Source organism: Protopterus annectens, chromosome 14.part0 (genome assembly GCF_019279795.1).
Source record: "Protopterus annectens isolate FY-2018-M chromosome 14.part0, PAN1.0, whole genome shotgun sequence".
Taxonomy (NCBI): domain Eukaryota; kingdom Metazoa; phylum Chordata; order Ceratodontiformes; family Protopteridae; genus Protopterus; species Protopterus annectens.
In genome coordinates this window covers 523,955,993-523,975,947 of record NC_056748.1, presented here as the reverse complement: position 1 = coordinate 523,975,947, position 19,955 = coordinate 523,955,993, and the positions used below count along the sequence as shown (strand labels likewise).

At 38.3% G+C, this 19,955-nt stretch overlaps 1 protein-coding gene across 1 annotated transcript in view; it reads left to right on the top strand.

Moving 5' to 3' along the window:
* Positions 1-19,955, top strand: part of LOC122789077 (hexokinase HKDC1-like) — a 107,213-nt gene that overhangs the window by 32,113 nt on the left and 55,145 nt on the right. Inside the window, exon 2 of the mRNA XM_044056277.1 lies at positions 11,785-12,021. Within this exon, the coding sequence (XP_043912212.1) occupies positions 11,785-12,021 (237 nt within the window). The remainder of the gene's footprint in view (positions 1-11,784; positions 12,022-19,955) is intronic.

The window sequence follows — 19,955 nt, the reverse complement described above, 5'->3', positions numbered from 1 at the left end:
TTCAGTTTTTAATCCTGGGTAGGGAGTGCAAAGGACAATGCTTGAAATCACTATACTTGCTCAAATTCTACAGGAGGTGGCCAACAAAACTTCACATCACATCAGGATGGCAAATCGAGAAATGACTGAAATGCGAACTGTGGTGTTACAGAATGGAATGGCACTTGATATAATGCTTGCTGCAAAAGGGGGAGTCATGTGCCCTCATAGGGAGCCATTCCTGTTCATATATTAGTGACTACCATGATGAACAGGAAAACCCGGCAAACTTCATGGAACAAAGGGCCAAAGAGTTGGACAGCACATCCAAAAGTTGGATACTTTTTGGATGGCTGGGCATTATTTTTGGTAACCTGGGAACTAGCATAATCCAGGGTATTGTCATTGTACTTTTTATTATATTTGTGATCATTTTAGCATTTTCTATTCTAAAGGCAGTGATTACAAGATATTTAACTTCACCTGCACATGAAATGCCACTGCATGCACAAATCAATGACAATTCTATTTTAACAAAAATTGATGATGAATATTGTGATGCTGAGGTGTATTTTATCAAGTTAAGAAAAATAAAAATATAATTATATGTATGGAATGACACTGATAGTGTCAAAGGGAGGAAACTGTTATGGGACAAGACCAGCTTATTGAAATGTATATTAATTTCAGTTTATTAATGATGCTGTAATACGATTGTTAAAAAAAGTAAATATAATTTGTATGCAATGCTGGGAAAAATACAGCTTCATAAGCTACAGTATTACTGTTCATTTCAAACTGCATTCTTTTAGTATGTACTAAGAGAGAATAGTAGATGTTGCATGAAGTGAGGCATGTAATTGTTGCTAGGACAGGTTTGAAACATCCAAGGTCAGAAACAAGACCTTTGGAAGCAGGTGAATCATGTATAGGAAGGTGTTCACGTGAAGTCTAAGGTGAAAAATCACGAGGGATGAGGACATTTGCAAAGTTTTCTACAAGACACAGTCATTATAACGTCATGAAGTTGCATGAACAGTTTGATAAGAACATTTATAAAATTACAGTTTTTGTATGTAAAGTGAGAATGCTTCATCAAAAATTATGAAGAGTAACTCCCAGCGCTGTAAGAATAAAATTTCTGATTGCACACACTGAAGTGTTGTTCCTGACTAGAGGCATATAAGGTAAATTCTTAATGTTAGGATTTAGAAAGGCTGACCAAAGGGACACCTTGATAACAGGTGAAACTTACTGCAGATAAATGCAAAGTATTGTACCTGAGACACGACAACCCTGTTGTAAGTTGTCATCTGAGGGAAGAGAAATGACAAAAGAAAATTGGGAGACAAATCTATGGATGTTTATCACATTTGGAATGTACATTTATTCCTTTGTTCCTTCCTTCCTCCATTTATTAATTCATTCATTCATTCACAGGTTCATAGTTTCATAGGTAAGTAGGAGGCAAGCTGCTGTTGTGGGCCATTTTAAGCCTGCCAATCTCCATTTTTGTGCTCTAATTAACCTATCACATTTGGTTAGAGACTGGCATTAACTATCCCATGTTCAACAATTATATATTACCCCTAATGAGAATAACTGGAATCATACCATAAATAATTTGAGGGGACTGATGCATGGGATAAAGCATTTAGAAACTGCCTATGTTCAGTAGTGCAGTGGGCAGTCATTGGGCAAATTTTCAGTTTTGCATCCATATATCAAAGTTGTACATGAATATGGACAGAAATGAGCTTTGTTTTATGTGGATGGGGAGTTTGTGCCACAGCAGTTGTATCCCCTGTGAGAAATGGGTTCATATTATAAGCACGAAAACTGAATCACGCAAACACGTATTGAGTGACATGTCAAGAGCGGAAATTCACAATATCGAAGGTATGAATGGATACCGCTGTAGGGAATTCTTTCCTTTGCTTCAATGGAGTGCGATCTCGGAGTTGGTATATTTAAGTAGGGGGGTTGTGGGGGGTACAGGGGGGCTTGCCCCCCTGCATACAACAGTTAGTGACAGTATTTGTTTGTTGGTTTTGTCATGTTTGGGATTCAATGTTGTGGGCTTTCGCCCTTTACGTGTCGCTCAATATGTGTTTGCGTAATTCAGTTTTCATGCTTATAATATGAACCCATGAGAAATGCCTGTATATATTCATTCATTCATTCATTTATTCATTCATTCATTCATTCATTCATTCAGTTATTTAAGCTAGTAGCCAAAATGTTCATAGGTCTCCATTTTGAACTGTGACCTAGTTGGAGACTACAATATAGGAATACACTGTTAGTAAACAACTAAAATGATTCTAGTTGTAGAAGCCACTACACATTAAAACAACATAGAGGTGTAGCAACCTAATTACTACAAGATGCATAGATTGAAGACATTTACACCAAAAAGTAATTATTAGGGGGTTCAGACAGTTGATTGATGCAAATCTTAGCAACAGTAAATAATGAAATCAGCAAATCAAATCAATATATTAAGCAAAACATAATTCTAAACAAACTTTCCATTTTCTAAATTGCTCCTACTGGTAAAGGTTGTGTTGCCAGCAGGCTGAGCAGATAGACCTCCTTACCCCAAACAGCAAACTAAAGTTCATCCTATGAGATGCCCATTCAAGCTGAAGGATGCAATCCTTCCAGTATATACTGGCCTTTCCCTAAGACCTTCCTTCTGTGTGCCTTGCCTAGTACACCTCCTGTGAGAGATACCCAGGCAAAATCCTTTTAAAATGCCCAAGTTACCTCAACAACATGAAGAGGCAATGGCTTTACTCCAAGATCTTTCTGACCTGCAGAACTACTTGTTCTGTCACAGAGTGTGCCCAGCTACCCTGCAAAGAGACACAATTTATGCTACTGGTATCTGTGTTCCCCTCCTTTCAGTCATCACCTAAAACACGTGGCAGTAGATGAGGATGGCGCCGACTATAATTCGTTTTTCACTTCATTACCACAGTCCAGTACAACTCCTGCGACCTGCTGCTGTTGCTGCATCCATCCTCTGCTTATAACTAGTGCCAAGATACTTAATCCCTCATTTATCTGAGGTGTCTCCTTTCCTCTCACCTACAGAACATAATCTGCTCTTTTCTGGGAGAGAACCATCAGCTCTGATTTAAAGCTGCTGATTTTCATTGCAACCACGTCATGCTTAGTAGTGAATCCCGCAAGTATTTATTTATTTGTATTTGTTTACCAGGAAAGTCTGACTGGGCAAAGGCCCACTTTCAGTGGAAGCTGGAAGGAAAAGCTCCAACTAACATAATTATACATAGTGAACAAGCATAAGTTGCAAGACTTAAGATGTAGTACAATTTTTAAATAGTATTGGGCAGTGCAGTGGGGCAGCAGTTAGCGTTGTCAGCTCACAGCAAGAGGTTCTCTGGTTTGATTCTCGGCTAGGGTGCTTTCTGTGTGGAATCTGCATGTGTTCCCTGCATTTGTGTGAATTTCCTCTGGGTGCTGTGGTTTCCTCCCACATTCCAAAGATGTGTCTGGAACATTTCTCCCTGGGCCTTCGCTGAAAATGGGCACTGTCCCAGTTGGACTTTCTCAGTAAATAAATGTTAAAATAAAACACGTATGAAAATATATACATTAAAATTACAGAACACATGAATACCCTTGAGTAAAAAGCAGTACTAATTACAAGCAGTAAGGACATGTTTGTACTCTATGGGGTTATCTGAGTCATCTTGCTCATACGTCCAAGAAGAAGTGGAAGAAGCCTGCTGAATTTGACTGATATATTCCACAATAATTTTTATATGACAGGAAGAGTAAAAGAAGTAGTGGGTGGGTATTAGGGTATTAGGGGTAGAATATGGAACAAAACAGAGATTGGCATAGTCAGGCTTACACAACCTTAGAGGGTCTTTGTTGCAGAAAACAAATAGTTTATAGCTGTTGCTCTGCCACTAGCACTGTAAGACAAAGTTAAACAGGTTTTATTTTACTTATTGAATGCAGAGGCCAAGGTGCTAGGGGTAGGAAATAACTGGTCTAGACAGTGTAATCTAATGGGCAGGCTAGAGTTACCCCTTTTGGAGAGATGTCACACCACTTTCCAGCACAGAGCAGGGAATTATCTGAGTAGCTTTGGTATGTACAGTATGCAACTAAGCTCTTCATGTCTGACACACTTACATTGCACTATAACAATAATAACAGATGGCTGATGCTCACAGGTGCAGCATTTGCACATGGACTGTTCTCAGTGATGTGACTTGCGGCAGAGTTCTTGGTATATAAGTGTCAGAGGAGATCACATTAATTCCTTTGGCAAGCAGCAAAGCTGCAACCCTCACATCCCCAAGATATACTTTCTAGATCTTGATTATGTCTTGACACCCTCTATGAATATCATGGAAAATAGGGGAGACAAGATACACGGTTGACAGAATCCTATGCCCACCTTGAACATATTCAAATTCATGTAGCAAATGCAATCACAATGCATGGTCCTCTAATGTAGGGACCAAAGTGCCTGCACCAGCAGTGGCCTGGAAACCCCCACACTATTGTATCACCTCCCTCAATGCATTCTGGGATACATGGTTATAAGCCTTCTCTAAGTACACTAAACATATGCAGATACTACTGGAAAACTCCCTAGATCCCCTTCTATATCTATGTCTCTTCAGGAATCATGATGTTGCCATTTTAGAGCGTCTCTAGTCCTCTGTGGTCCTTACTAGTATGTTGGCTCAAGCTTTGCTCCAGGGAGAGTCAGTCTTCATAAACTGGTCTGAAAGAAGTGGCCAGATAAACACCACTCCAGAATATGTCAATTTGCTGAATCAGTTAAAGAGTCAGAATTTCTTGCCTAGAAGAGGGAAAGCATAACCCACTCCTACAGCAAGTAAGGGGGGGGTGGTACATTTTGCTGGCTAACACATGTGGAGCAACAATGTGGGCATATCATTAACAAGACAAATGGTAGTGGCTGAATGTGATGCCAGTCTAGTGGTAGGCAAGAGCAGAACAGATTTCTATGAACCCAGATGGCTAAAATCAAACATGAAATTAAACATATGCAAAGCAAAAGGAATATAAAGAGTTTCTAACCTCCTTGCAGCTGCGTATGGGGATCTTTGACCTCTCAAGTCCCTAAGTTAATTATTACTCTAAAGTCACATCATGTACAACAAAGAGGGAGATTTATCCTTCATCTACTTTTAGAAGTAATTCATTTACTAATTAAATTCATTTAAGTTAATTTACTTGTACAAATGGGAAACTCTGACCATTAATCCATCTTGCTATTGCCAGCTTACAAACATGGACTGGTTAGAGAGAAACCCACAAAGAAACAATCAGGGTATGGCCCGAGGGGGCTATGAAGGCCCTCCAAGACTGCTTTGAAAGATCCAACTGGGATATGTTCAAGGAGGCAGCCACAGTGAATCAGCATCTGAACATTGATGAGTACACTAAGGTAGTGATGGCATATATTTTAAAATGTGTTGATGGGGTAACAAATATCAACAGTATCACTATTAGAGCTAACCAGATGCCATGGCTCACCCCTAAGGTATATGAGCTTCTGAAGGAGAGAAACGCAACTTACAGGGCTGAGGACAAAGCAGTGACAAGTGTAGCAAGAGGTAATCTGAGGAGGGTATAAAGGAGGCTAAGAGGGAGTATGCCAGAAAGGTGCAGAGCCACTTTGAAGACATGAAGGATGCAAGGAGACTAAGTTGGAACATATGGGCACCATGTAGTCATTTAGTTCTTTGGGAAGGTATGGATTATTGGGATGAATAACTGATAGGGGGTCATGATTCCATGGGTGAGTAAGTCTGCCAGATATGAAGTTTTCACTTTTCATTGTACAGTTGATATTTAATGTTAAATGATGGAACTTGCACGTTGATTGAAGATACACAATTGAATAGAATCCTTAATAACATGCATACTAATTTATATGATTTATTAATGTATGAAGTTATTGATCCTGAATTATACAAATATTTTCTAATAGAGTTGCCAATTATTCCCACTTATAGAGGTCTTCCCAAAATTCATAAGAATGCTATTAATCCCAAGATGAGACCTATTATTTCAAGTAGATGGTGGTTAACAGAACCACTCTCGATATATGTGGAGAGACAACTTAAAGACATTGTATTTAACAGCAATACGATAATTAGGGACACTGAGGAATTCCTTGAAACACTTTCTGAATGTGTACATAATATCAATGATTTATCTGGTATCTGGTTTGTAACATTATATAAGAAAGTTTCTTAAATAATGGCATATGTTAAACTATTTTAACATAGCGACCTTTTTTAGTAATTGTATAATACATGTTAAATCCTTATTTACAATGATACCCAATGAAAAAGGCCATGAATATCTAAGGCAATTATTATGCACAAGGGATGTTATTGGTACAACTAGAATGAGATGTTTATTGCTATTAGAATTGATTTTAGAGAATAATGTCTTTATGTACGAAGATAAATATTATTTACAGACAAAAGGGGTAGCAATGGGAATACCCTGCGTGAATTCCTACTCAAATTTAGTCATGGCCCAATGGGAGAAGACATACATCATGGATACATCATGGACACAGAATATGTGAATAACATCAGATACTACAAAAGATTTGTGGATGATGATTTCTTCCTATGGGAGGGCAATGAAATAGATTTATGTACATTTATTGAATACATCAACCAAACAACTAACTTTTTAAAATTTGAAGGGAAATGGTCTAAAACAGGGATCAAATTCTTGGATGTATTTATAAATAAAGAAAATGGAAGACTTACCATGTTATATAGAAAGAATTGTAGGAAAAACAGTCTTCTTCATCGCACTAGCATGCACCCTAGACACGTACATCAGAATATAATCAAAAACCAAGGAATAAGGATATCCAATTTGACTAGTGAGGATGGTATATGTGAACAAACTTTACAACAATTGAGTAATGAATTTGCTACAAGGGGATATTCTATGAAAGAAAGAGAAGTATTGAAGGATTCAAGTATGATAGATAGGAGAGGAAAAGGAAGACCATATTATGGAAATAGAAATATGCATACTACGAAATCAATTAAGGCAGATAGGCAAGTGATAGATACACAAATAAAGATTGAATATACCACATTCTAATAATAACATAGATGTAAACAAAGTCATTAGTAAAAATTGGGCTATTTTAACTACTAATGAAGAAATACGTACCAATGTAGGTCAACGACCGAGATATGGCTACAGCAATAGTAAGTCTCTAAAAAGATTATTATGTTATAAAGAGACCAAAGGAAAGAAAATAACATCAGACAGACAAGGAACTTTTCCTTGCAGAAACTGTAACCAATGTTCATACATGTTAGGTTCGACTAACTTTAAACATCCAGACAATGGAAAGATATATACTTTTAGACACTATGCAGACTGCAAATCCAGGAACTTAATATATTTAGCTAGTTGTGTCATATGCTCCAGTTATTATATAGGCAAGACCAACTGTACCTTAACAGAAAGGGTAAGAGAGCATGTTTATGCTATTAATAGGGAAGATAAGACTAATGCTTTAGCCAGACACACATTAGACCATGATCTAAGTCACAAATGTAAGTTCATGGTGATAGATATTGTTTTAAATTTCTTTGATGAATAAAAGACTATAAATTAAAGGGCTGTGATGGTACCGGACGTATATTTTTCTACTAATTAAATTCATTTAAGTTCATTTACTTTTACAAATGGAAAACTCTGACCATTAATCCATCTTGCTATTGCCAGCTTACAAACCTGGACTGGTTAGAGAGAAACCCACAAAGAAACAATCAGGGTATGGCCCGAGGGGGCTATGAAGGCCCTCCAAGACTGCTTTGAAAGAACCAACTGGGATATGTTCAAGGAGGCAGCCACAGTGAATCAGCATCTGAACATTGATGAATACACTGAGGTAGTGATGGCATACATTTTAAACTGTGTTGATGGGGTAACAAATACCAACAGTATCACTATTAGAGCTAACCAGACGCCATGGCTCACCCCTAAGGTATATGAGCTTCTGAAGGAGAGAAACGCAACTTACAGGGCTGAGGACAAAGCAGTGACAAGTGTAGCAAGAGGTAATCTGAGGAGGGTATAAAGGAGGCTAAGAGGGAGTATGCCAGAAAGGTGCAGAGCCACTTTGAAGACATGAAGGATGCAAGGAGACTATGACAAGGCATACCGGAGATCACTGATTACAAAATCAGGTAAACACAGTGTGAGAACAGCATTGAATTCCTGGACAGTTTAAACATCTTCTTTGGTAGATTTGAGGAAAGAAACAACAGGCTGGCACTAAAGCTACCCACTGATGAGAAGGATGCAGTACTCAGCCTCAGCACAGAGGAGATAAAAAGAGAGCTAAGGAGAGTGAACCCCAGGACGGCTGCTGGCCCAGACAACTGACTGGGCAAGGTGTTAAAAGGCTGTGCTGATCAACTATGTACAGTGCTCAAGGAAATATTTAACACCTCTCTTGCCATGGCAAAAGTACCCTCATGCTACAAGAAAACTAACATCATCCCACTACCTAAGAAAACCACTCCCTTCAGCCCTAACTACTACAGATCAGTTGCTCTGACATCCACTGTTATGAAATGTTTTGAGCGGCTTATCTAAAAGCATCTTTTATCATACCTACCTCCTGATTTTGACCCTCTGCAGTTTACGTACAGAGCTAACTGATCCATTGCTGATGTCATATCAGTAGCACTACACATCTCCCTTGACCATTTAGAGGACAAAGACAACTACGTGAGGATGCTGTTCATAGACTTCAGCTTTGCATTAAATATGGTGCTACCACTGCAGCTGATAGAAAAAAACAGCATATTTAGGAATCAGTAAACATCTCTGTAACTGGATCCTGGACTTCCTGATTGAGAGACCACAGAGGGTGTGTTCAGGTAAGAACACATCAAAGTGCATCAAAATTAACACCAGGGTTCCACAGGGATGTGTTCTCTGCCCACTGTTATTCACCATTCTGTCCCATGACTGTTATGCTAAGCACAAGTCCAATCATATCATCAAGTTTGCTGATGATAAGTTGTGGGGCTCACCACAAAGGAAGATGAAAGGGTGTACAGAGTGGAGGTAGCATCTCTGATCACTTGGTGCAAGGGAAATAACCTTGACCTAAAGTAAGCAAAATCAAAGAGATTATCACTGACTTCAGGAAAAGGAGAACAAACCACTCAGTCCTCAAGATCAATGGTGAGAGTGTGGAGAGTGTTAAAAGTATGCAATTCCTGGGTGTACACATATCAGAGGATCTCTCTTGGTCGGGAAACACCAGTCAACTGGTCAAGAAAGTGCACCAGTGCCTCCACTTTTTAAGAAGGCTGAAAAAAGCTAAGCTTCCTCCTCATATTCTGTCCACCTTCTATAGAGATGCAATAAAGAGCAAACTTCACAGTGTGGTTGGGAAGCTGCACAGTTACAGAAAGGAAGGTGCTACAAAGAGGGGTGAGGGTTGCAGAGAAGGTAACAGATTCCAGTCTTCCATTGATGCAACATCTTTATTCTGCAAGAAGCACCTGAAAGGCCACCAAAATAATACAGGACAACACGCATCCTGTGCCTGGAATGTTTAAGCATCTGGCATCAGGCAGGAGATAATGTAGCATCTGCTGCAGGACTACAAGATTTAGTAAGAGTTTCTACCCTACAGTGATTAGTCTTCTGAACTCAGACACTAGTCCCAGGTGTCTGGACACATAATAAGTCCATTTTTATTTATTTGTGCAATGTATACTTACATATATTCCAAGTAAATGCAGTATTTATTTATTACATCCATAGTCAGAATTATTTAACTCACTGAAGTGCAATTTTAGACAAATAACTTAGGCATTTCAAAAGTTGCTTTGTTTTACTTTAAATGGAGTAGTTATTTAAGGGGGGGGGTATTCTTTTCATATATGAGTATTTGTAAATGTCTCTGCACTTTCTTGCATGTATTGGGAGTAGTATTGTATTTGTTAGTTATGTTTATTCCATTACTTGTATGTGTTGTTTCGCTTTCCTTGTAATCTCAAGAATTGAGCTGATGTGCAAAATTTCATCTAGACTACACATGTGTAGTTCTAAATGACAATAGAGTTTACTTTGACTTTGACTTTAATGATCTCACAGTTATAACAGTTGGAGGAGTGTGACGTGAAGCACCCCTCCACACAAACATGGAACTACAGTGGGCATAGTCCTTCCTTTCATAAACACTGCTACGGTATTTTTTAATCTATTTGTTAGTTAGGTAAGCCAACTGGACACAATTGTCCCTTTACAGGGGCAATCCTAGCAACAGTGTCTGGTTACGTGGCTTGCACAGAGTTACTAAGTAGGCAAATGGAGAAGGAAGGCATCAACTCCTGTACGCCTTAGTTACAGGGTGTTTTGGATTGGGTCTATATTAGTTCGCCAAAATGGTATTCCGGCAAACACCTATAAAATTGCATTAGTGATTCACTGAATTTACTAAGGGCAACAAAATAGTTGCCCGAAGCACAACAGACCAACTTTTACTTGACTCTAACCCCCCCCCATGCCCACCACACCCCCCAACTATATATGCCAACTCCGAGATCACACTACAGTGGAGAAAAGGGCACATCTGTGTAGTTGTCCGTTGTGCTTCGGGCAACTATTTCATTGCCCTTAGTGAATTCAGTGAATTGCTGAAGTAATTTTCACTGATTGGGGTCGCTGAATAGGTGTTTGCCAGAATACCATTTCAGTGACCTAATATAGACCCTTTGGATCCTTTGGATCCCAAGTTGGAATGTATGGGCACCATGTAGTCATTTAGTTCTTTGGGAAGGTATGGATTCCTGGGATGAATAACTGATAGGGGGTCATGATTCCATGGGTGAGTAAGTCTGTCAGATATGAAGTTTTCACTTTTCGTTGTACAGTTGATATTCATTTTTATTGAGGTTAACCCTCCTCTTGTGTTCATCTGACTAACGTGTGAGAGATCCAAGTTCGTATACAAACCCAGGCACTAGCAGACTTCTGTAACAGTGAGCTGCTTTCAGCTGTTTTCCTCATTACGTTTTATAACATCGGGTAACTGCTGACATCTAAGCATTTCTCAAACGGTACAAATAAGTAGTACTCTCACATGGTCAGTTACTCTATAAAGTAAGCTTTGTAACCTGGGATACTGCTAAAAGTCGAAGTGTCCTGAAAATCATGTGCGCTATGTGTTGTGTGATAATTTATTGCATTACGGTCTGTGCCTGTCGCTTTGTATGATTGCCCTTTAGGGGTAGAAAAATGATGTTTCTTGAATGCTGATCACCGCATTACAGGTTTGCAAGTTTTGTATATGAGTCTGTTCACTGCTGTACCTCAGGGTTGTATGGTTATACACTGATGTCTGCTGCATGCTATTAATGTTTATTTATTAATTCACAATCAGTATCCATGTGCCTGAAAATGTGATACCCTTAGACCGTCCCATTTCTCTGAGCATTGATGCCATTCTTTGTGAATCTAACTTTACATACATTATTTCTCTACATTTTGCATTGCCTGTATAAATAAATCTCACTGTCGTTTATTTTCATGAGGAGGAAAATACAGGCACAGAAGTTGGTCTCAGTGGCATGTTATATGAAAGCACAAAATGTCCTTTATGTAAGAATATAATGATACTGACACGGCATATTCAGTTGACCGGCTTGGCTGCTTTATGCCATGAAATGCATTTGAAATTTAACTGTCCTTTGTCTTGTGTGTATCTTTATTCAGTGACAGGCTTGCATTGCTTCAAGTACGAGGAATTCTTCTGCAGCTTGGCCTGGAAGACAGTACTTGTGAAGACAGTATAATCGTAAAAGAAGTCTGCGGTGCAGTGTCGCGGAGAGCAGCGCAGCTCTGTGGAGCAGGTTTGGCAGCTGTCATTGATAAGATACGAGAGAACAGAGGGCTGGACCATATGGAGATCACAGTCGGTGTGGATGGGACTTTGTACAAACTACATCCTCAGTAAGTTACCCTGGTAATTTCTTGTACAGTATTATTATTACTGACAGAATTCAGATGTTTGTCTGGTTATAAAGTAGGACCGTACTATAAGAGATCAATTAGCACTCTCACTAACCACATGTATCAATTCCGGCAAAAGGAAGCATTTTAACTTAATGGATTACTATAGCTCAAATCTGATATTGTATTTTCTTGAATTACAGGTCTCATTATTTGTTCTAGAGTTCAGATTATTCCAGTTTTATAAGCAGCATAGTTTGACTAACAATGCAGACTTGGGTGCGTAATAAAAAATCAGTACCGTGTTATCTTAGAAAGAGGAGCAGTCAGTGTGATGTGACTGAAGAGTGACAGCAGTGATTCTGTTCAAGGACTGCATGCCTAGGAAAGAGTTCAGTAATTATGGCTCTGACTGATGCACTTCTAAGCCAAAGAATGTCATATAAATAAAATCTGCAGGGCAAATTGCTGTTAATTCCTAACATCTAATTATCTTACACAAACTCGTCAGCACACTTTATGTAGTAGACCTCCTATCAGTCCGATTTATTTATTTATTTTCTAATGATTTGGTGAGCCCTAATTGCCATGCACATTTTCAGAGTGGACCCAGGGGGTTACTACTACTAATACTTCTAGCCTGCAACTTCTTTTTCCTTCTTGATCTCTTCTTCTCCACTTCCTGCCAACTATAACATACAGATCCCTTTACTTAATCATGCCAATCCTCAGCTTATCCTCTATTCTTCTCCTCCTACTGGCCATCTCTCATCCAACCATGACTCTATAATAGCTCTCAGCATATCTCCAACTCTGTCCCAACCACCTGTTCATGCTTCTTCTGGACACTGTCCACACATCGCACCAAACTTATTCAATGATGCCCCTCATCTTTATCGCACTAAACTTATTCAGTGATGCCCCTCATCTTTATTGCACCAAATTTATTTAATGATGCCCCTCATCTTTATCGCACCAAACTTATTCAATGATGCCCCTCATCTTTATCACACCAAACTTATTCAATGATGCCCCTCATCTTTATCGCACCAAACCTATTCAATGATGCCCCTCATCTTTATCGCACCAAACTTATTCAGTGATGCCCCTCATCTTTATTGCACCAAATTTATTCAATGATGCCCCTCATCTTTATCGCACCAAACTTATTCAATGATGCCCCTCATCTTTATTGCACCAAACTTATTCAATGATGCCCCTCATCTTTATCGCACCAAACTTATTCAATGATGCCCCTCATCTTTACTCCAAATATAGATCAATTACCTTCATTTCAATTCAAAACAAAACAGGACAAAACCAAATTAAATGGAAAATGCTCTCTAAAATACAAGTATCATAATTCCCCAGTATACTACAATCCTTCTAGGAGGTGACATTCACCCTACTCCTGGCCTAACTTATCACTATGAACATCAAGACAATTCTCTTCCACACACTACCCTAACCCTACAACAGTCAACTCCCAACCCTGGTAATCTAACATTTGTTGCCATAAATGTTAGAAGCATAAGAAATAAAATTGCTGAACTACATGCCTGGATTACTCAACATAAGCCTGATATTCTCGCTGTAACTAAAACTTGGCTAAAACCCAGCATAAACGACTATGAAATTATACCTTCCAGCTATATCATCTGTAATAAATGTCTAAAGAGGAAAGGTGGTGGTATTACTTTAATATTTCCTAGCAGCTATCACATTTCCCTGTACAACAAGCCAGCACCAACATTCAGTTCAGCAGAGCTTCTTATTACTCTCCTGAAATTAAACAATTATAAGGAAATATGTATTACTGTCCTTTACATCCCTCCTGGAGACAATGCAGGTATACTGGGAGATATCTTACTTTGGATATCCATAGCAATTCCAGAACAAATAACAATAGGTGATGCGAATGTCATTTGTTTGGAAATAAACTCTAACCCCCATACATCTACCATGAACTTATTTGGTTTCACAATGAATTAATAGCCCTGCACATTATAGCAAGACATCATTAGACTGGATCCTAGTATCAGACCATAACAAATACACCACCTCAGGTACAATATCTGACTATTTCAGTGATCATCTCCCAATCTGTACAACCAGACATATCACAATCCACTTAAACAGCATGCTTATAAAACAACACACAACATTTCCAAGTTGTTGTTGTTGTTTGTCTTTCGGTTTTTTCCCAATAAGGGGTCGCCACAGTGGAACTCCGGTCCACTAATGATTGGCAGTAGATTTTTATGAAACGCCGAGGTGCCAGCTCGACGCCCGACCTTCAATGACATTTACGCATGCATGTCTTTCGAATGCTACCCAACTGCGGGGGGGACATGCAGACTCCACACAGAAGGCACTCCCAAGCCAAAGCCAGAAATGTTGATTACTAACCTGTCATTTATTAACTGGAACTTCCTAAAAATCTTCCCCTTAAATGATGCTGTAAATGAATTCAGTGCAACTTTCCTGAATATCCTAAATAGCCTTGAATCGCCTAAAAGGAAGAGACTAAAAACATATAATGTAATTTTGTTATCCAAAAAGACAGGAATGCTAATGCAGGATACAGAAAAAGCATGTAAAGAATGTCAGAAATATAAAACACCTCCATATCTTGAGAACTTTAGGATGCTTTGAAGTTGCACTAAAAAGCAAATTAATGAAGACAAAAAAACGAAACTATAATAACTTTCAGAATAATAGTAAATACAACCCAAAAAATGTCTGGACAGCCATTAAAGAAATTTTGCATCCTGGCCATAAATTCAGCCCTAACCCCTTTCCCAATAACTAATCACTTGAAACCACAGTACAATTCAGCTCTTATTTTTAGATAGTGTGGCATCTCTAACCAAGGATTCCACAACATCTAATCCTAACCCTGCCCAGCAACCACATATCACCACATCCACTTTTACATTCAAACCTGTGCCCACATCCTATATAAAACTGCTCTTAAACAAATTCAACCATGCTCTGCTTCAGCCGATGACCTTCTAAGTGAAGACCTTAAAATAACAGCCAATAGTATGCCCTTCCCTGTCTTAATCCTTATAAATAGGTCAATCCAGGAATCTCACATTCCGTCTCTCTGGGAAAAGTCACATATTATACCTATGCACAAAGGAGGTAATTCAACAGACATTGACAGCTTTAGACCTATAGCAATCTTACTCCCCCCCCAAATTACTTGAAAATGTAATCAAAAACAATTGCTAAATTATCTTCTGCAGGAAGAACTCCTAACCCCCACACAACATGGCTCCCATCTTTCCCATAGTACTAACGCTGCACTTCTAACCTATATAGATATTGTCAATAAAAATAGGGATAACAGAAAACTAGTCTCCTCAGTATTTATAGACTTGTCTAAAGCCTTCATCACAGTTTGTCACAGCAAACTTCTACTTCAAATGTCCATATTACGTCTGTCTCAGCCCACCTTTCTATGGTTCAAAAGCCATCTATCCAATAGGTAACAGTCAGTAAAATTTCACTGCACCCTCCCTGCACCTCCCATTCACCACCGGTGTACCACAAGGCTGTATCCTTGGTCCCCTCCACTAACATTCTCACCAATACTCTCCACATATCCACATAATAGGCCTCCCTTATATAGTACATAGATGACTCCAAACTAATTTGTACATCTGGCAGTTTGGCACACCTCTAAAAAATTACACAGAAAGCTTTAACAGCTACTGAAACATGGCTTTGTAACTCAAAACTTATGCTCAAACCTAAAAAAAGCAAATTCCTGTTTGTTTTTCCCCAAAATCCCTTTTGCATGAAAAAAAAAAACAAAAGTTGAAGTCCTCTGTCCTGATAATACAACCACTGAAGTCACTTCTCATAACAAATTGTTAGGGATGATAATGGATGATAGTCTTAAATTCGACCTGCATATACAAAATTCCATAAGAAAAAAATCATTAAAAAATAGGGATGCTTTGTAGAACCAAAAAAACTTTCTCAAAAATGCATCTACAGCTACACTTGTCATTACTTATCTCCTCCCAACACTTCTTTATGGTGCACCCATCCTTTCTAACCTTCAGGCATTACAAAATTCAAAACTTGAAAAATGCTGTAACAAAGTTGATACATTTGCGGCAAATATCTCTTTCAGAACCCATCACTGTAATATCACTAAAAAGCCTAAATTGGTTAGAACTACCCCATCAAGTAACACATGTGCAGCTTCTTACCACCTCTAAAATTATCCAGAATTCATCTGTTTGTCCAGCACTAAATAACATCCTACACAAGCAGTGAATGAAATATCTCCCAGTGAATTAAGCACCATCCCGTACAGCAATAAACACTGAAAGTAAAGAACAACATTTTCAACATTCTATACAACAATGGTACTAGCTGGTCATTATGATCCAGTGACCAAAAACTCCTGTCTGTCCACAAACCTATCAAGTCTGCTGGGCATTGTCTGTACTCGTACCATGTTGCTAAAGCCTGGAACTCCTTATCTCTATCCATCAGGTCACTTCCCTCTATCCCAGCCTTCAAAACTGTTCTGAAAGATTTCCCCGCCAAAAGCTGGCTCTTTTCTTGTTCAATAACAGGATAAACTACATCTGTAAATGTGGACAAGTACCTTTTCATACCTTACATCTCCTTACTCTCCTTTCTTCATTCACTTCCTTACTTCTATCAAATTTTGTCCCCTGGCTTATTCTCTAAATACAACATAAGCCTGCGTTTCTCTTGCTTTGCATTGCAATTCCTGTTTGTATTATACCAACTTACATTTACTTTCTGTATAAACTGGCTAAAATTGCTCTATTAAATCATTGTCATATAACTTGTATCTATTCTTAACCAATGTTTTCATATTATGTCTAATTTGGTATAGTTATTTAAACTGCATTAGTTTTTGTATTATTTTTAAAGACTATAAAATTATTGTTCTTAAAATGTTTTGTAATACATTTGTCCTCGGGCCTTCAATGAAAATAGGCCTCTTACCTAGTCGGACTTTCCTGGTAATCAAATGTCAATAAATAAATAAATACATACATAAATAGTTTCCATAGCTATAGAGTAAACAATCAGCATTTATGTTATGCCATGTAGAGAATAATTTAAGAATACAGCAAAACATAAATGAATCAAGCTACACTACATCATGAACTGTAAAATAGAAAAGTTGAATTGCACACATTGCTAAAAACTACACAATGTTGTAATGAAAAAGTAAAAAAAAAAAAAAAGTGTAATAATGTGTCCCAGAGACTTTCCCTCCTATGGAACATCCATGTAAAGCTGAGTTTGTCTCTTACCCAGGAAAGTCAACCTAAACCAGTGAATGGGGAATAGGAAGTTTACACCAGGCCTGGCACCCATATACCTTACGGATAGAGGTAGCGTATAAATGCCTGGCCCTCAATGTCCTATTTGAGTTCAGGGCATCGTTATTCTTTTGGAAAAACTTGGCTAAGCTTAGAAAGCCTAGTAACCATGTATGACTCCAGGAATAAGAAGTAAGAATGAATGACAAGGCCTCTGAACACAACGTAGCAGATAAATGCTAAGAAGAAAAAAGACCACAGACAGGACAGGAGGAACAAAGACACACAGTAAAAAGAGTAAAAGTACAATGTGACAAAGAAAGAAAGTGCAGAGTGTAGATTAAAAGGAAGGCGAGAAGGCTAGTAACAATGTAAACTTTTATGCCAGGATGAAATAGGTAGTGGTGAAGATAACAGAAAAGTGAACATAGAAATATATGATGTGTGTATGCAGGATATTTGGCTAGTATTTGAAGTGGCATACATAGAATCAACCACCAACAAAAGTAAGCAAAGTGTAGTTTGACTGTAATAAGAACACAGAAAAAAAATGTTTTCAAAGGGGCATCCACCTTGGCATGGCCTCATTCCCCGAAGTTCATCTTGCCTTCCACATTTAAGTTTATCCTATTTTAACAAAACTGTTCTCTCATAATGTAGAGTTCTGTTATGGATAGTCGAGTGACATTCAGCTGAAACTACAACTGAATGAAATAAACTGTCTGAAGCCTCAAATGAATAATAAAAAAATATAGGTAGTTTTTGCAGAGGGCAAGCCCCTTCCCCTTATGGGGGATTGCCCCCACCACTCGTATATTAAATATAATAACTCCATGGCCAAACAGCTGTGGTGAAATTTGGAAAACCCACAACTTTGAATCTCTAACAGCACACTAATAGAATCTACACCACAAACTTTGAATCACTAACAGCACACTAATGGAATCTACACACCGACAGTGATTTTCAATGATCAACAGCAACAAGGTGCAACTCATGCAACTGTAGTTGAAAAGTTGCAACTTTGTCCATTTTAGAGTTGAACATGAGTAGGAAATCATCTTTGTCTCCTACAGACTGCTGGGAGGTGGTCTATGCCTGGCCTTCAAAGCATCCTTGGATCTAGCTCTCATGGACCTGTTGCACATCTGCAAAACAAATGGCATTAGAACACCTGATCTAGGGATGTAAACCTCGAATGCAGCATGAAGAGTACACAGATAAGGCTTCGAGGTGATCAGTGTAGGACATGGTGTCTACACCATGTAATCTTTTTGTGAGGAACCTCTGTGCATGCTCCAGTTGTTGCATATGCCTGATCAGCAACATGCCAAATTGGGGGTGTCCTTAAAACAGAATCTCTGGTGTATCCAGTAGTATCCAAAGAACATCATAAATCCTACACTGCCTGACTACCTTTCTATATATCATATTTTTATGCCATATCCTGCAATGCCTATGATTTCTCTGGTATGCTTGCACACCTCTTCTCAACCTCTTAGCTCAAAAAATCTGAACAAAGCCTAAAGTAATGGAGGACAAACACCCAATAATAGGGACACATTTTAAATACTGCTCTTGTAAAATTAGAATGTTGCTAGAATAACATGATTTGTGTTGGCATACATTTTTCTGAAGGATATAAAGTCTGAAACTCAAATGTATGTTATTATTTAGTTACTTCAGTCTTCAGTGATTTGCCATAAAACCACAAATTTTATGAGGAACAGACCAGAAATATGAGACAAAAATCTGGACAGTTGAGAGGTATGGATGCTTGCTTTGCTCCTAGTCTTCTCCTCAGCTTCCTTCACCTCTTCTTCACTGAAATCTTTGACTTTTACTGATATATTTAAAAGCAGTTGTAGCTTCTGTGTCATGTAAGTCACTTTTTATTACATTTCTGTATATTTTCTCTTTATTTCTCATCCTTTTCGGTTTCTTTTGTTCATGTCCTTGTTATCACCTCACTAGATAGCTAAAAAAATAGTAACTAGCCCACACAGTAGGTGAATTATACAAAGAAAACATACACTAGTTATCTGAGAATAAAAGAACCAAACAACTTGTAGAGTATTAAGTAACAAGTTCTTCCATTACTAAATATAACATAAAATCTAGATCCAAGTTAGGTTGGGTCCATAATAATTTGTTATGAAGTTTACCATGATGCTTCACTCTTAGTGAATCATTTCTTAAACTTGGGAGACAGCATTTATGGATTTAAATACTTGATACCATAGAAATAAAATCTCATTAAGAAAGTCTCTTGCAGAGTAGACCACCCCCCCCCGTATTATCATAGCCGGCTTTAGGCATAAGCCAACTAGGCAGCCTAGGGTGCTGCTCTAGCAGGGGTGCTTTTCTTGTATTTATTTGTTTATTTATTTTTTTGTAGTAAAGAAATGGTTTCTTTAAAATGTGTTGAATGGAAACAGGAAACACTGAAAAGTAAGACAACCTGTGAGAAAAATGAATAAAAAAGTAATCTGGATGGTGTACCCTTTTGCCTAGGGCACCAGCTGACAAAAGGCCATCCCTGATTGGTATATTGCACTTTACTAAAGTAGACCCTGATATAAACAATAATGTAATGCAGTGTTTCCAGGA